Here is a 17,749-nt window from a genome sequence, read left to right on the forward strand (position 1 = left end):
TTGCGTTTTGTGCACTTATTACTCTACTCCTTTTTCTAAAAATGTATATTTTTATGCCATTGTAAAAATAATTGTTTTTATAAATATTAATAGTGTTTTAAGTTAGTATTTACAGAGCATGTTTATATTGGTGTCAATTATCGTCAGTTTCGCTTTACACCACCTGAAATTAATCTTATAAAATTTATATTAGGAATGAGTGTATTAACTAATTAAGTACTTTTTTTTACATTTGATACGAAAAATTTAGTAAATTAATAACTTTTCAACCTGATAAAATACTCTAATGTAATAAGATATCTTTTAAGAAAATTAGAAGGCACTCTTGACAGTGGAATTATATTTTGATACTTTTGGGGGTACTCTCAATAAATTTAATTTTAATAATTAAAATTTGCGTTAATTTGCTTTCTGCAACTTTTATAAGCTTTTTTTATTATTCTACAAGATATTGTATTTAATTTAAGTTATTTACTTTGATAAATTTAATTTTAAGTTACTTAGCAAATGTTAATCAAGTCGACACTGTTCATGCACATTGCAATTTATTGAAATCATAAATGCAATTAATGTTCATCTGATGTATGCTCTTCATGAATTACTAAGTAAATGTATTTGCCTAACTAAAGTATTACCGAACGTAGATTGTAAATATTTTCAATATAAACAAGAAGACATGAAGGAATATTAAAATTGTTCAGTAAAAAGATCTCTAAGTAGCAAAAATTAATTAATATTAATAGCAAAGAGCGTTGAATATAAATTTTAAATGTCAATCAACTGAGATGGACTTTTCATGTCTTCTTGTAATTGTAGAAAAATATCTGGACTTCTTAAAAATGTATATAAATTGAATAATTAAAGTAAATCAGTATCTTAAATTCTCACCGAGTAATTTTTACAATTTATCACCTTGTAGTTCAGGAAAAATATTTATTTGCACAGGCATTGTTGGTGGAATTATTGTCATGACAACTTTTTATGAGGTAAGTAATTTTTTTTATAGAATTCACGGATTGTATAATTGTAATGTAAAGAAATACGAATTAAACCGCGTAAGTTAATCATCTAGTTAAAATGATTCTTATTTTATTTCAGGATTTAAAAGAAAAGCTACTTTATTCAAAAGCTTCTCTAAATAATCTCGACATCTCTGAGGAGAAACAACTAAAGAAAGAATTAGTTAGGGAAAAGGATTCCAGAAATAAATTCCAGCTTCCAAGTTCAATAAATTTTGATACTGGATTTAAAATAGGAACACCTGATCACGATGGAATTGAAGCAATAAAAATTACCACTGTCGTAGAACTCATGCGCAATAAAACGAAAGACAGGAAAATTAATAAGCTACGATCTAAACGAGAAACGAGTAGATCCGTTTCGATTGTAGCCAATCCTCAAAATCTGTCTCGGAAAGCACTGGCGACGACTTTAATGAGAAATTTTTACGGTTTTCCCAGAACTACAACAGATGAACCACAAAATTCAAGTGATGCCATTTCAAATTATGGTCTCAAGGAGAACATCAATTTTTATGAGACAAAATCTGTTCCAGTTCCTCATCCATATTCATTTCTTCCTCTACCCCTTTCAGCATATAACGATTCGATCGCCACTGAAGTCGAGGATTTGAATATTTTACCACCTTTGCTGAGACATGTGAAGAGAGTAAAAACCCAACCCGATATTCCTTTACTGGAAACAACCTCACCAAGACCGTTTAAAATTAAAAAGCAACGACAAATAGTGAATAAACCAGAAGCTCCTCTACTGAAGGAGGCTACAAATCTGACGTACATAAATATTCTGGATCATCGAAAGAATTTACTGAATGGCTCCGAAGGAGGAACAGTTCCTGGTTATCCGGCTGACATTCCATTTTATAATCCTGATATTATACCGTATGTTCACGTTCCTGATTATGCCGATCAACGAGAGGAGAGTCTCGACAAAAATGATCCCCATTCGGGAACTAAGTTCGCGGACTATGACAATCCGGATTTCGTTGATCCTACCGCCCCTGGTGAGATACCTTCTAATAAAAAATCTCTTTTTAATGTTTTTATTACCAGATTTTTAAGTCAGTTGAAAAAAATGTTCCATTAGAATTTGTATACGTAGAATTTTAGCTTTAAACATTCGAAATCTTAACCTGTAGTCAAATTTAGATAGTTTTATCAGGAACTATTCAAATAGATTAAAAAGATGTAGATTTTGATATTAATCTCCATTTCAATTTATATTTAAAGTTCGTCATTCTAAAAAAAAGGTAAAGTGGCAATAAATTTTTTACATCTCTAGTTGACAAAGAAGCAGAAGCAGTGAAAGGAACGGACAAACTCAAAGTCAGTACTCAGACCCCACAGTTCGATATTCAAGATTATCGACCTGCCAAGGATACTTATGAGACCGATAAGACGGAAGAAATTCCGGTTCATGAAACTCAAGAATCTGAAGATACGTCACTAAAACAATCTCAAGATTCGCAAACTCCGAAAGAGTCATCATCATCATCATCATCAGACGAAAATAAACCTCCATTTAGCTTCAAGGAATTATTTAAGGAATTAAATTTACCATATAATGACGATGATGAAACAAAGGAACAGGAAAGTTTAAATGAAAACAAAGAAGAAGATGAAGGAAGTTACTATGGCAGGCAAACAGGAACCAAAGAAACTTCAAGTTCTGAACATTATTCCTCGGATGAAAAAGTTGACAATAGTGATCGTGAGAAATCATCTGAGGTAGGTGATGATGATCATACAAATGAGGATGCAAAGTTAATAAGAATCACTGATGATGAATTTAAATACGGTGATAAGGACTTTTTTAAACCATTCTTTGAGAATTCGGGTGAAATTAGTTCACACGAATATTATTTTAATGATAGTGATGATAAAGAAGATGAAAGTTCCTAAACGAATAGTTTTTATTTAGATTTTGGTTGCACTACTAGTGTCATCTACTGTTGTTTAATTTTAAATTGTATTTTAATAGTCAAACTATTGTTTCTTACAAAATAATACTGATCAACAGAAACAAATATATTTTTATTTTATAATATAAAATTAATAAAAATATTATTACAAAATTAATTTTTTTATTTCTTCATGTTTAGGGGCGTCTACTAAAACAGTTTTTATCGGATCAATTTCAATCATACATTTTTCTAATTAAAGAAAGTAATAATCAAGAGTCCTTTAGGAGAGTTTTTAGGGTCGATGTCTGTTTTCTATATTTCAAAATGGCGGATCCAATATGGCGGTTTTTTCAAATTCTTCAGATTCAGTTGAAACTTGTTACTTGGAGGTTTTTGGGGTCGCTGATTAAGAATCCGATGTCAGTTTTTCAAAATTCAAAATGGCTGATCCAATATGGCGGACAAAATTTGAAATTTGATCAAATTCACTTGAAAATTGTTACTTGGGGGTTTTTGCGGTCGCTGATTACGAATCAGATATTAGTTTTTTAAAATTCAAAATGGCGGATCGAATATGGCGAATAATTTTTTTTAAATCAATCGGATTAGGTGGGGATTTTTTTTTATTTGGATAGAAACGATATTCTTGAAAAATTAAAATAACATATTTTGTTTATTTCTCTAATTTAAATCTGAATATGCTGTTGATCGTTTGTAACTATTTGATTATTTTATAAATAATTTTCTCATTTTTTTATTAGACGTTGATGTTTGTTCCATTTTTTTCTCGAACCTGCATGGTGAGAACCAATATTCGATTTCCTTTGTTCTTTTAAACACAAACCAGGAAACAATAGTGAGTGTAGGAAATAAAGAAAACTAAGTAAATCTAATGAAGACGATGGGATCACCCGTTGGGTTCACGTTGTGATACTTCCTCTCAATAGTATATAAAACATTCTGTTTTCTCCATTCCTTCACCATTCGTCTCTTTTTAACCCTCAAGAGAGTGTAAATTGTTCGAAAAAAAGTTAAAACCACCAAAAAAAATCAGTAAGTAATAAAATATACTAATTTTTAATGTTAAGTTTTTAATTCGTTAGACTTTAAATCAAATGAGAATTGCTGAATTGAAATTCGATTTTATTAAACATCCTCATAATTATCGACTAGAATTTTTTCCCTATCAAATTTTTTTCAACCATTAAAAAACATGAAGATAAACATCAGAGTATTATTAAACCTAAAATCACTAAATTCATGATGATTCCATTTCTAGAAAAAAAGTGTCTAGTAAACAAATTTTTACGACTTAAATTTTTTTTACCACTTCAGGTTATTTTCGTATATGTTTTCGTTATTTTAAGACATCAACTGGGAAGTAGACAATATTCGCATAACGAGAAATTTAAGATTTTGACATTTGCACAAAATCGGGAATAGGTATTCTTCATATTCTTATTATCTTAATGTCTTTACAATGGCCGATAAGGTGAACACGGAAGTACATGGAATTCCGGTTATAAACGGCATATAAAAAAAAGGGGAGGTGACCATTACCGATATAAGTATGAGCAGGTAAACAGCCTTCAGATGATCCTCCCAAGCAGTTACATTCAAACTATTAATTCAACATTCGCTTTTATATATTCCAATATCGTTCTGCGTCTCTTCGGGAAGACTCAAGTGCGTTTGAGTCCAACGACAGTGTGGAATCAAGTTCAATTTCCAGTTCAAAAAACCGCGAAACGAAAATGTGCCATTGAATCTAAAATTAGTTGGAAATTTTTGGAAGATTCAATTTTGTTAATTTTTAATTTTTCCCACTTACGAGAGTTGTTTAATTCATCGTCTATGGGGGATTTTTTATTTGCGTTCATAAACTCTATGTGATTGAGAAAATGATTAATAAGTGGTCAAAAATTTTCGTTCCTTGAAATTTTCGTTCGAAAGTCAAAAACTATGATAAGTGAGTTATTTTATATCTCTATTGTTAATATATTTATATTTATCACAAAAATTTTGATAGTATCACCGAAGACAAATATTCGGAATTCAGATCCAAAAATATAATTTAGTTCCCTTTTTTTAATTTTTAAAAATTTGTACCTATTTTTTCTTGAAATAATCAAAAAGCAGAAGTTTTTTGAAAGTATTTCTTCGAAAGTAATATTTTGATAGTATCAAAAAATATTTCTTAAAAATCAAAATTTCTTTGAAGTACAAATAATTTTGAAGAGTACCCGTTTCGGACTGTAACGTTTTTAATTTTTGTACGTGAAAAAAATAAAAATAAAAATACTGTATTTGTAAATATTGTTATATACATGAGGCTTCTTAAGGAAATCCTGTTTATGAAAGAAAATAAATTTCTGAAATTGCCATTACAACTCAATTAAGATGAAGTGATTAAATCAAGTAATTGATTGCAACAGGAATCATCTACATTGAGATTAATTAATTAATTTTAATGTGAGTCGACTGACAGTTATTGATGATACACAAAAAGTCAATGTCTTCGACTTGGTGTCCTTACAGGAAGCTGTAGAGTAAAAATTATTTCCTTGTGCATAAGGAAAATTTTATGAATATTGCACTATTTGCAATAAAAGTGTTTAGCAAGGAGGAAATTTTTACGAAATTCTCTTCATAATTAGAGAATAGGAAATGTATTTTAGTTTTAGTTTCTTTGTACAGAAAAATAATTTACGATTTAGGAAAATTTACAGAAAGGGATATCAGTTAACAATTACAAGACAATTAATTAACAAGTTCATATACTGTAGAGGCATGATTAAATATGTCATAAGTTATTTTTAATAAAAATTATTCTTGATCTTGTATAATAATACTAGAAGAAAATTTTTTTTAAATTTATAATAATATAATATAATAACATAATAAATAATTTTTCAGTTATGAAAAATTTGGCAAAGGTCCTTCTGATATGTTTCATCGCTTCCTCCTTCCTAATTTTAACAAGTTCAGCAAGTTTGGCTCATGTCGGTTAGTACCAAAAAAAAATTCCTTGTAAGTTAATTTTTAATATATTTTTTCCACTTGAGAAAAATTAAATATTTACGAAATATTATGTTTTGTGTTGGAGTTTACTATTTTTGTGGAATTATTTTAATTATAACATGTTTAGGTACCTGCTTGAGAAATTGTGCCCAGTGCACAAAAATGCTTGGACCATACTTTGAGGGAAGTTTATGTGCCGATACTTGCGTAAAATTGAAAGGCAAAATAATTCCTGACTGCGAGGATGTCAACTCGATCGAACCGTTTATAACCAGGCCAGATGACGATTAATAAAAAAAAAATTATATATTTAGAACAAAGTATGTGACACAAATATTTAAAAAAAATGCATCTGTTCACGTATGCAAAAAAGCCAAACTGCCAAAACCTATTATTTAAAAATTGTAAATATTTTTTACTTTCTTCTAATTTCTAAAAATCTTCTAATTTTAATTTTAAAATTTAAATTTAAAAAATTTTAAATTAAAAAATTTTAAATTTAAAAATTTTAATCTTAATGTGGTACCATTTTTATTTCTACTTTTTTTAAAAAATTAATAATAGTCTAGTTAGTTGCTATAAAAATTCATTCGCCATGTTAACTTACACGAATTTTTTTTACGATTTTCAAAAAAAAAATTAAATGTAATTCACAAAACAGGGTACAACGTCGTTTTATAACTTTCAAGAATTTGAAATTAATAATTATTGTAGCCAATTTATGATATTGTAACGAAAAAACTAGATTAAATAATTAACTATGTAACTAGTAATTATTTTCTTGTCACAACAACTCTTGAAATATTTTTTTTAAATCTTCCTATAAACTGTTGATTTTTTTGCTACAGAAAATTTTGACATTGATCTTGACATTTGACAATTTTTTAAAAAATTTCAACTTACGGGCTCAAAAAACTAATTTTCAGGCGTTTTTAAGAAATGTTTTTTTGAAACATAGAAAAAAGGTGGTATAAATTTTATTGCGGGTAATTTTAATAATTTTTATTATAAATTAATATTTATTGTTAAATTAATTTATTACATTTAATATTCACTTTTGAGAATTCGTTACATTTTATCCGCATTAAAAATTTTAAAACACATTGAACGAAGAAAGCAAAATTATTAGGCACTAAATCTAGTATTTTTTTTATCTTATCACATAAGACAATATTTTTTTCTCAAAAATTTAATTTACTTATTACAATAATTACTAGTTCTTAAATTAATTTGTATTTGTTGGTGTCATACAGCATTCTGGTATTGTGCTGAGTGTTTGTCTCATTTCCAATTGTTGTATCTAGAAAGAAAAAATTATAAAAAATTATGAAATATAAATTATGTGATTTCTAAGACAAAAATTATTAAACTATTTTCAAAATTTAATTTAAATTATTATAAAAGAAATTTGATGATAGTTTTTCAAAAAACAAAATGGAGGATACAATATGGCGGACAGTGAAGTCGAAAATTCAAAAATACCCCAAAAAAATCGAACTATTTTTTGGGGGTACTTTTTGGATAAGATTTTGAAAAGAATATTTACCTTTTGTCTGAGAGCTTTTTCATTAATTGCTGCCCTAGTCAGTAAATGTTTAACTTTATCCAATAACTCCGATTTATGGGCAATTTGCAACTTTAATTCTTTTATTTCTCCATTGCTGTCATCAGAAAAATGTAGACTATTTTCGAGCATAATTATTCTTTGTTCGGATAATTGTAAATCTGTTTCTAAACTAACAATTTGTTGCTTTGACAATTCGTATTGTTTTCTTAAAGACGATTCATCACCTTTGCTTGTTGTCTTTACCTAAAAAAATAAAAAATTTTAAATAAAAAAATAGACTTCGGCTTTATGCTAATTTAAGTTTGTTTATTAAATAAAAGTCCGACGGCAAATTTTTCAAGAGATTGTCTTAAGAATTTTTATATTACCTGTTGCGATAAACGGTGACTATTTTTAGATTTAAGTCTCTTATTTTCACCCTGAAGTTTTTCGATAATTCTTTTCAAAACGCAAAGAGTTTTCTCAAGTTCATGAACAGTTTTCTTACTACTCGATCCTTCGTGAAGTTTTTCAGATGAGTCTGAAATTTTCTCTTCTTTCAAAATCTGGACATATCTAGAAAAAACCAATAAATTTTTTTTTTTAATTTCTAATTTAAGAAACTAAATTTTGTTGCCAACAAGTAAACAGAAATATTTTCAAATATAAGAAATATTACTTCTCCAAGTGTTCGATTTTTTCCCTAAGTCCAGGAGTGTCTAGATTCAATTTTTCAACCTCAATTCGAAGTTGAAAGTTTTCTGTTTCTAATCTCAGGTTTTCTTTCTCTAACGTATTTTTTATTCCCTCAAGTTTTTCCAATTGATTTATCACGTAGGTATTTCCCTAAAAATACAAAATTTAAAAGTATATAATTTTTATAGTGAATCAGAATATTTTTTAAGGTCGCAAGCAAAGGGAAAAATGTTTTCTTATATTTAGGAAAAAAAGTGTATTTAAAAATCCAAATTACTGTATTAAAAATTAAACTTACTGCAGCGACAGTTTCTAAAGCAAATAATCGTCTCTTTTGCTCTTCAATTATACACCGTAGTTGATCACATTCGTTATTTGCTAATTTTTCCGCAAGTTCCTGATTTCTGTTCTTTAGAAAATTACATTCTTTCTCGAGATCCTCGACAATATTGGACTCAACGGCCGAAACTGATGGACTAAATTCAAAACCAGCTGACATTCCACTTTTTTCTAATTTCAATTTACTTCTTAGATAATATTTCTCTCTTTCCATACAGGAAATAATTGAACGTAATTTCTCGTGATTCGTTTGCAATTTTTGTACTTCGTCAGTTTTTTCTTTTAATTTTTCCTTCAATTTTTCGGCCATTTGTTGCCATTTTTTTTGCTTTTCCCACAGGGCTAATTCCTCTGCAGTCTACGATGAGATAAAATAGTTTCATTAAAGATTTGTTAAAAGTTCCTTTTTTAAAAGTTTTTTTGAAAAGTTTTTTTTTTAAGTTTCATTTTGATATTTAAGGAAATATTGAAATGATTTAGTTTTCTTTTAATACCTTTGCCTTCTTTACTTCATGAACTAGTGATTCTCTATTTAATTGTTCTTTCGTCCTTTGCAGTTCTTCTTCTAGAGATTTAACCTTACGATCTAATTGTACTTCCCTTTGGAGATTTTTTTTCTCCTGGGTTTTTGTAGCCATGTACCTAAAAAATTTTCACCCAGTCATCAACATTTAGCAAAGCTCATAAGTTTACATATTTACAAGGAAAATAGATTCACAGTGGTGACTGATTACGAATCTGTAGTCTGATTTTAAAAATTCAAAATGGCGGATCCAATATAGCGGCCATTTTTTAAATCAAAATAAAAAATGTCTATTTCATAACAGAATCATTAAGTATACAAAAAGAATGGTCCAAAAGAGTAATTATTTTATGAATTAGGGTCCAATTTTTTTAAAATACCTTCTGCTTTGCTGTTGTTTTAATTCCGCAATTTGATTCTTGTATATTCTCTCCTTGTCTAATAAAGCCTGTAATTGACGACGAAGGCAATCTAATTGAGTTTGCGATTGATTAATAGCTTGCTCCCGACTAGAATTATGTATTGTCTCGCAAATTTTTGCCTCTCTTACATCATAAGTATTAGTTTGCGGAACGTTTACCACCGTTTCCATAACTTCCAGTTCGTTCTGAAAATTATTTTCCTAATTTTTCAATTTCATTTTTCAATCAAAAATGCTTATTTATTACTTTTTTCTTTTAAACATTTACAAGGGAACATTTTCCGGTGTGTTTGTCACTCGGAATTAAATGAAACTTTGCACATTTAAAGGTAATCATAAAAGATACTAATTGCTCTTTAAACTTGTTGCCGATAAATTTGAAAAAAAATCAACCGCCATTTTGAATTTTGAAAAACTGACACTGGATTCGTAATCAGCGACCACAAAAACCCCCGAGTAACAATTTTCAATCAAATTTGATTAAATTTTAAATTTTAGTCCGCCATTATGGATCCACCATTTTGAATTTTGAAAAACTGACATCAAATTCGTAATCAGCAACCCCAAAAACCTCTGTGTAACAAGTTTCAAGTGATTCCGATGAATTTGAAAAAAATCATCCGCCATATTGGATCCGCCATTTTGAATTTTGAAAAACGGACATCGGATTCGTAATCAGCGACTCCAAAAACGTCCAAGTAACAATTTTCAAGCAAATTTGATCAAATTTTAAAATTTAGTCCGCCATATTGGATCCGCCATTTTGAATTTTGAAAAACTGACATCAAATTCGTAATCAGCGATCCCAAAAATCCCCGAGTAACAATTTTCAAGCAAATTGGATTAAATTCTAATTTTTTTAATGTAACGGACAAATTGTGTCCGCAATTTTGTTTCCTGTGAATTATGGCAAAAAGTTTAGAGGGCAATAAACCTTTTTTTTATAATGACCTTTAAATATGCCAAGTTTTATTCAATTTCTAGTGACACACCAAAAGTTATTCCCTTGTTAGAGCAAAAAATAGAATTCCAAACCTGTAACTGCTGACAAGTGACGCTCAAATCCTGAATTTGATTCTCTTTCTCGTGCAGATCCTTGCTTATGGAAATATTTTCTTTCGCTAATTTCATCCGATTTTCCGAAAATTGTTTTCGTAGGGATATTGTTTCGCTCTGCCATTTATGAAGTTCCAAACGATAGCTCTCTAATTCTGTCTTATGCTGTTCCTCCAGTCTATTTGTTTGCGAATATTTAGATATCAGAATTAACAAAATTAAATTAAAATTTAAAATATAATTATCCTGGAATTTAATTTTTGGAAATAGTCGATAACTACCTCGATCGCATTGCATCCGAATGACCCAGTCTGTCCTCAGCCAAACGATGCCACCTTTGACCAAGTTCCCTAGCAGCTTTCAAATCAGCTTCTAGCATTAAAATTCTCTCCTGAAGTCTCGCACTGTCAACTATGGAATCATAGTCCTTGCTTAGGTTTTCCTTCACCGAGTCCTCCTTCTCTGGTTTGTCGTCTCTCTCCGGCACTTCGTACATTTGTCTAAAAAAATATCGAAAACGTTGAAATTAACAAAAAGTCACCTTCCACCAAAAATAAATACCTTCCCATATGATTTGAATGTAAAAAAGGAATTATCAATTAATTATGTTGCGTTTTAGGATATTTACCTACTGTTATCCTCTTTTTCATAAATTGCAACTTTTTCCTGAAGATGCTTGATTTCCTCTTGCAAGATACTCGCAACTTTTCCATGCTCATTTCTATCCTCCTTCAGTTGCAACTGATATCTAGCGATTGTTTCCTCCTTCTGAGTAATTAATTTTTGCAGAGTATTTATAGTCGAATTCAGAGCCTCATCCGATCGGGCCGTACTCGGAATATTCGACTCATTTTTCCCCAGCTCGATTATTTTATCCCTCTCGCTAATCTTTACATCCTTCTCTTCATTACTCAACATTAGGGACTTGATTTTCGTTTGGAATTCGGTGATTTGTGATTCCAGTCTCGATATAATTGCCGATCGTTCAGAAGCTAGGGCCAGTGCCTTATTGAGTTGTTCCTTATGGAAAATGTGAATCTTCTCGTCTTTTTCGATTTGTTTATTCGAATCGGAACTGAAATCGAGGATTTGTTTCGCGACCTCTGATTCTGGAGAGGGAATTTTTAATTCACACTGTAGGTCAATTGAACGTTTAGCTACTGAATCCGTTTGTGTCGAAGTAGTGACGACTTCTTTTGTTTCAACATTTTCCTTGAGGTGATTCTTTGATTTTAGATTTTCGTCGTCCGTTCGTTTTGCCGGTTCTTCAAAAGTAATATCCACTTCGACTTCCGGAATTTCTTGCGGACTTTCGTTATTCGTTTTTTCGTTTGTAGCCTTTTCTCCATTTGCCCTATCCTTCCAGACCTTTTGCATGTTCAGCATTTCGAATTCCATTGAAGTGACGGTTGATTCATATTCTAATAGTTTCTTGTTCGCCGTCTCCAACTCGTACTCAAGATGCGAAATTTGTCGTTTGTATTTCAAATCCTGAAAAGGAGGAAAAGAATCTTGTTTCATACAACGTTTTCATAAAAAGGGTCAATGGTACTGTAAGTTTAGATGCTGTGGGGGATTGTACTTACGCTGAGAAATCGTTGAGACTCCTCGGAAAATCGTTGCATTAAAGTCTGCACATCCGGACTACCGATCTGCTGTTCCAAAATGTCCTTCAATTGTTCGACTATTTGCAAGCGATTGGAAAGTATTTCCTGCTGAATGTTGACCTTTTCACTTTCCTCCTTTGCTTCTCGGGTCATCTTCTGACATTCCTCTCGATCCGCTATTAATTTCTCCAAATTCTTCTCGTACCGTTCCAGAGCAGTTAGGGAAGTTGAACCCGCGTATTGCTGTTGCAAGAACCTCACGATTTCACCATAAGACCTAAAATCATTTATTTTCTTAAACCATTTCTCTTGGTACAAAATTTAATTACCTTTAAGCGTATTTCTTACTGGCAGCGATTTTTCGATTGTTCCCGATAATGTTGCAATTGCTTCCTTATGTCTTCGTTCGATTTTCTCGCCTCCTCGATTTCTCTGTTCAGGTCCAGCAAATTGTTGTCTAGCACCTCTTTCCTTTTTCGTAATTCCGTCTCTAATGAACGACAATTCATTAATTCGAAACCCAATCTGGCTATTGTTTCCTTATCCTCACTGATTGCTTGTAAATCCAAAATCTGATGACGCAGACTATCGAGTTCGATGGTTTTTAACGAATTCACCGCGTACTGCATTTGGGCCTCCTCCTTAGAGATATCATTCATTTGCTTTAGATTTTTATTCTCTACTTGTAAATTATTTATCCGTTTATTATAATCCCGGAGGAGTTCTTCAACATCCGGTTGTTGGGTATTTTGCAGTTTCATTTCATTCGTGAGTGTTTGATGTAACTGTATGAGTTGATCCCTTAGCTCTGAATTTGACGCCGTGGCTCTAGCGAGATCGATCTCAATTTGTGTCAATTGCTTTCTCGATTTGTCGTAAAGTTGCGATAGACGTTCTGCTCTTTGCTGTTCCTCGAGAAGTTTGATTTTTATTTCCTGTGTCGAATTCTCCATGACCACGATGTCCATTTTCTCGGAGGTTTGAATTTCCTCTAGCTTTGTCTCGAGCTTTGCTCTCTGGAGCAGACGATCTTCAACTGCAGCTCTTAGTTTCATGTTAGCTTCGACGTACTTTTCGTTTAGTTCATTGTACTGGAGGACACTGACAGAATTTAGGAGATTACTCTGTAGGGTCGAGATATGATTTTCGGAGTTTTTGATTCTTTTCTCCGAATCGGCTAAATGTCTCTGTAGACAACTTTCCTTGGCGATTGCTTCCTTCTGGGCTAGGTATAATTTTGTCGATTCTTTGCTCAAGTGTTCTTGGAGGATGGTACATTTTCTGTTGGTTAGGGAAAGTTCACCGGCCATTTCGATATATTCTTTGGTTTTAGCATCTAGGGCGGAGCGAACATCATCATCCGGTAGGTTCAGGAGTTTCCAGTTGTTCTCATACTCTTGGACTTTTAGTTCTAGTTTGATGATAAGTTCCTCCTGATCCGATTTCTCTTGTTTCAGTAAATCCGTCTGCTTCTGCCATTCTTCGATTTCGTTTTGATAAGCTTCTTGAAGTTCTTCCATTTCTGAAACGTTTATCTTCGTTTTCTCCGATTCTGTATCCTCGACGTTCGTTGCTTCCCTTGGTGATTGGAAACCCACTTGCTGTAGCATTAGGTCTTTCCGTTTCGCCTCATTTCTGTGAAACAAAAAAGAAAACATGATTACAATTCTTTCTCCATAAGGAAGCAAAAATATTTTCGAAATTCGTTAATTCCTAGCTAGCTACCTTAGTTCCCGATTTTGTGTCCTCAATTCGGAATTAATTCCCTGAATGACATTTAATTGTTCCTGCATTCTCATTGCTGGATGATACCAGCCAGCCAAGTGTCTTATATCCAAGGCCTCGAGTAATCTTTCCAATGTTTCCGATTGTATTTGCACTGCACTTTTACCTACAAATGGGATTAAAAATTTAAAGAAAATTTTTTTTTTTGTTTTTATAAGAAAAGGATTCTTTTTGTTTGTTACTTTTACTCACCATCTTGATTACGAATGCTGTCCAATATTTCATGCATTCCCTTCCTGAGTGCCGAATTTTCTTCGACGAAAAATTGTACATCGTCTTTTATTCTTTTTATTTCTATTTTATCTGAGAGGAAATCTTTTTCCCTTTCCGTGAACCAATTTTCATCCAATTTCGCTAGAGTTTGGGATGATCCTGCTGGATTGTCGATTGTATCGAATTTCAGGGGCGAAGAAGTTTGTCCCACAATTTTCGTTGCTAGTTTTTTTAATTTGTACCTTAATGTTCTTATCTGGAAAAATAAGAAAGAAAATTGATGAATACGTCCAAGTGATAATGTTACTTTCTTATGTGATAATGTTGCTAAACTTACTTCTGATTTTAATTCCAAATTTTCGTCTTTCAACATTTTGTTCATTTGTTCACTTTCTTGAAATTTCTTTTTTTCTTCCTGTCGCCTCTTGATGATGTGATCAACTGCGATTTCTTCCTCCTCTGGCATACCAAGTTTCTCCCTAACGTAAAATATTATTTTTTTAAAAATACAGAAACATTGTCAAAAAATTTTTAAAAATTAAAAAACAATATTTTTTTATTTTTTTTTAAATTAAAAAAATTAGAAAAATAAAATAAATTAATAGGGTGCCAGCTTCAGTTTCGGATCTGAATTTAATTTTAGAGTGTAACTGACCTCAGGGCAATAATTTCCGCTTCCTGATGTGAGTTTATCATTTCCAGTTTATTAATAACATTCACGATATCTTGAATGTATTGGTTTTTGTAATTTAATTGGTCTTTGACTTCTTTTAATTCGTTTAGCGTGTCAGTTAAACCTTGATCGTGATTTTCGTATTTTTGTATTATGACCAGAGCCTCGCATAACTATAAAAGAATTTTAAAAAATTTAATAAAATTTGGAAAACTTTTTAAAAATTTAAAGAAATTTAATTAGGCCTAAATTTAATAAAATTTGGAAAAATTTAAAGAAATTTAAAGGACTGTAAAATATTTTTAAATTAATTTAAAAATTAAGATTCTATTAGGAATAATCCTCACCTCTTTACTCTTTACTGAAGCATCATTTTCCGCGGAGTCTAACAATTTTTGAAGATTTTCAATCCTTTCATTAGCGGATTGATATTTTTTGATCAAATCCCGTTGATCTCGTTTCTTCCTCGAACCTTCGGTTCTGTTAATAAAAAAATTCCAAATTAATTTCGTCATATACGGAAATATGTATTCCAAATAAAATTTTGACTTTTGGTTAAAAAAAATTTTTTTTAAATTTTTTTTTTACTTACGATTGTGAGTCGGTTTTCAGCTTTTCAATCACCGAACAACTTTCATTAATTTCAGTGACAGCTTCAGAAAGTTTAGTTTGCAATTCTAATATTATTTTATCACGATGATCAATTTCTTCACTTAGACTTTCGATCTTTGATGATTTTTTACTTTTATGAGTTGTTGGCGTTTGCATTCGAGTTTGTGATAAATTTTCCTTCAGTTGTGCAATTTCCACGTCTTTCTCATCGAGAATACTCTTAAATTGTAAAGTTTATATAATTATAAAATTAAATTTACAATTTTCTGGAAAAATTTGTTTGTAGAAAAAGTACTGACGTACTAAAACTGTTCAAGTTTAAAAAACTTTTTAAAACTTTAATAAACGTTATTTATTTTTTTTTTCATTTAGATAATTTAGTTTTTTAGAATTTTAGACTTTTTCAAAATAAAAAAATTAAGATTTGATTTAATATTCTTACTTTCCATTCGATTATTCTGGCGTCAATGGCTAGGCCAAAGTCGTCAATAAGTTTATCTCTTTCAACTTGCTGAGCAGCCATTTCTTCAATTTGAATAACGAGCGCTTTATTTTCACATTCTAGCTGCCCTGATTTTTCTGCAAAAAAAGTTTCATTGGAAAAAAAAATTATATTAATTTATTGAGCTACTTGTGTTAATGTACCTTTGTAAATATTTATATTTTCTTGAAGAGAAGTCAATTTATCTGTCATTTCATTCATTTTTTCTGTTGCATCCTCCATTTCTTCTTTTAGTATTGTTAAATTTTCTTTTAAAATAGTATTTTCTTGCTCAAAACCCTAAATAATCGAGGAAAAAAAGTTTTTTTTCAAGATTTTTATTTATAATTACAATGTTAATAATAATAATTATTTTTTTTATTATAAAAGAAAACCAAATTATTTATTTCAAATATCATACCTCCAACTCTTGCATTAGTGTTTCAATTTTACTGTTCTTCTCGCGCAACATTTCTTGAACGTTCTCCTCATATCCAGAATCACGCTATTTTAAAATATAAAAAAATATACTTTAAATTTATCAATTTTATTTTCAATTTATTTATTTAAATTTATGTTTAATTCCGATTTTCTTCAAAAAGAATTTTTATCAACTTTTATTTCAAAGAAAAGTGTTTCAATTACCTGCGAATCGATTCCGCTTTCATCGGTAGCTTCCAATTTTCTACCTACAACAATTCATTTTTTTATTTGGAAATTTTTATATTTTCAGAATTAAAAAAAAAATTGTTTTTTAAAAATTTTCCAAGTTGGTAATTTACTATTTAATTTACTTTTTAATTTTTATTTACCTGATTTTTGTTTTCTTGAAGGTGTTTCTTTTTCCATGAGAATTTTTTCCCTGTACTCATCACATTCAATTAGAAGTGATTCAATCTGCAATTAAATATAACAAATTTTTTGGTGAAAAGTATAATGAATAATAATCAAAAATTTTAATATTAGAATTTTAATTAATAATAAAAATAGTTTTTTAAAATTTATAGGCGAAATATATATTTATCAATTTTTCCAGGACTTTCACCTGGAATGACCCAAAATTATTAATAAATAATAATATTTGGGTCATTCCAGGTGAAAGTTTTATTAAAATAAAATTGTAAAAATTTTTTTATTTAAATAAGTAAATAGTAAAAATAATATACAAATAAAAACGTTGCACAAGCGAAATAAGTGTTTCATTTATCACTCTTCCGATAATCGATCAAAAAACATAAATAAATAAAAATCAATTAAATTATTAAAAATAAAATATAAATAAAAATCAATAAATTCGTATTCATAGTAAAAAATATCTGAAGTGAGGAAAAAAGAAAAAAAAATTACCTGACTGTCTTTAATTTGCAAAATTTCCTGCGAAATTTTAAATAGCACTTGAAGGTTATGTATGTTATTAATTTCTTCTGCATCACATTCAACAACCATTGGATAAAGATCTTCAATTTCTTCATCTTTTAGCGATTGAGGATTTATTGATAATACACGATCCCAATCGACAGCAACCATTTTGTACTTAATTATTTATTAAAAATTACATTTATTTAGAAATAATAATCTTAAAGTTCTAGACAAGGTCTTTGACCGAATATATTTTAAAAGTATAAATGAGTATAAAGTTGGAGTATACTGTTTTCAGACCCCATGTGCGTTACCATGGTGACATACGCGATACACAAATATGATGGTAGTCACTGAAGCGGGTCAAACTAAACAAAATATTAAAAATTTATTTAATTCGTATAATTATAATATAATTTTACAAATATTACAAAAAACAGATTATTTAAATCTTTTTAAATAGAAAAATTACCAAAATTTTATTTCAAAAATTC

General features: G+C 29.9%; 3 protein-coding genes across 4 annotated transcripts; 2 read left to right on the forward strand and 1 right to left on the reverse strand.

Moving 5' to 3' along the window:
• Positions 1 to 1,051: 1,051 nt before the first annotated feature.
• Positions 1,052 to 2,983, forward strand: LOC122506482. Its single transcript, XM_043618694.1, has 2 exons — positions 1,052 to 2,023; positions 2,302 to 2,983. Exons 1-2 carry the CDS (start codon positions 1,078 to 1,080, stop codon positions 2,919 to 2,921), a joined length of 1,566 nt encoding a protein of 521 aa, XP_043474629.1. The 5' UTR covers positions 1,052 to 1,077; the 3' UTR covers positions 2,922 to 2,983.
• Positions 2,984 to 4,412: 1,429 nt separating this feature from the next.
• LOC122506446 (eclosion hormone) lies at positions 4,413 to 6,600 on the forward strand. Its single transcript, XM_043618631.1, has 3 exons — positions 4,413 to 4,892; positions 5,840 to 5,929; positions 6,072 to 6,600. Exons 1-3 carry the CDS (start codon positions 4,886 to 4,888, stop codon positions 6,233 to 6,235), a joined length of 261 nt encoding a protein of 86 aa, XP_043474566.1. The 5' UTR covers positions 4,413 to 4,885; the 3' UTR covers positions 6,236 to 6,600.
• Positions 6,601 to 6,978: 378 nt separating this feature from the next.
• Positions 6,979 to 17,546, reverse strand: LOC122506483 (centrosomal protein of 290 kDa). 2 transcript variants are annotated; one of them, XM_043618695.1, is made up of 24 exons: positions 17,244 to 17,546; positions 16,709 to 16,793; positions 16,542 to 16,585; positions 16,318 to 16,401; positions 16,061 to 16,196; positions 15,858 to 15,994; positions 15,396 to 15,634; positions 15,151 to 15,283; positions 14,786 to 14,976; positions 14,468 to 14,609; positions 14,110 to 14,386; positions 13,858 to 14,023; positions 12,481 to 13,767; positions 12,112 to 12,409; positions 11,154 to 12,016; positions 10,807 to 11,025; positions 10,505 to 10,703; positions 9,429 to 9,670; positions 9,020 to 9,167; positions 8,485 to 8,883; positions 8,170 to 8,336; positions 7,880 to 8,066; positions 7,491 to 7,754; positions 6,979 to 7,244 (listed from the first exon to the last, which is right to left on the reverse strand). In XM_043618695.1, exons 1-24 carry the CDS (start codon positions 17,421 to 17,423, stop codon positions 7,170 to 7,172), a joined length of 6,162 nt encoding a protein of 2,053 aa, XP_043474630.1. In that variant the 5' UTR covers positions 17,424 to 17,546; the 3' UTR covers positions 6,979 to 7,169. The 2 variants fall into 2 exon arrangements, with proteins under 2 accessions (XP_043474630.1, XP_043474631.1); XM_043618696.1 differs by having other exon boundaries at positions 6,980 to 7,244; positions 9,429 to 9,655.
• Between the last annotated feature and the right edge of the window lie 203 nt (positions 17,547 to 17,749).

This window comes from Leptopilina heterotoma, unplaced genomic scaffold (genome assembly GCF_015476425.1).
Source record: "Leptopilina heterotoma isolate Lh14 unplaced genomic scaffold, ASM1547642v1 Lhet_42, whole genome shotgun sequence".
Lineage (NCBI taxonomy): Eukaryota > Metazoa > Arthropoda > Insecta > Hymenoptera > Figitidae > Leptopilina > Leptopilina heterotoma.

Excerpts from the sequence above, each read along its gene's own strand:
- LOC122506446 (XM_043618631.1), top strand. Across the intron at positions 5,930-6,071 it reads AGCAAGTTTGGCTCATGTCG|GTACCTGCTTGAGAAATTGT; the intron begins GTTAGTACCAAA and ends TAACATGTTTAG.
- LOC122506482 (XM_043618694.1), top strand. The coding sequence starts at position 1,078 with ATGATTCTTATTTTATTTCAGGATTTAAAAGAAAAGCTACTTTATTCA. Across the intron at positions 2,024-2,301 it reads CGTTGATCCTACCGCCCCTG|TTGACAAAGAAGCAGAAGCA; the intron begins GTGAGATACCTT and ends TTACATCTCTAG.
- LOC122506483 (XM_043618695.1), bottom strand. The coding sequence starts at position 17,423 with ATGGTTGCTGTCGATTGGGATCGTGTATTATCAATAAATCCTCAATCG. Across the intron at positions 16,197-16,317 it reads CACTAATGCAAGAGTTGGAG|GGTTTTGAGCAAGAAAATAC; the intron begins GTATGATATTTG and ends TCGATTATTTAG. Across the intron at positions 10,704-10,806 it reads TCGGATGCAATGCGATCGAG|ACTGGAGGAACAGCATAAGA; the intron begins GTAGTTATCGAC and ends GCAAACAAATAG.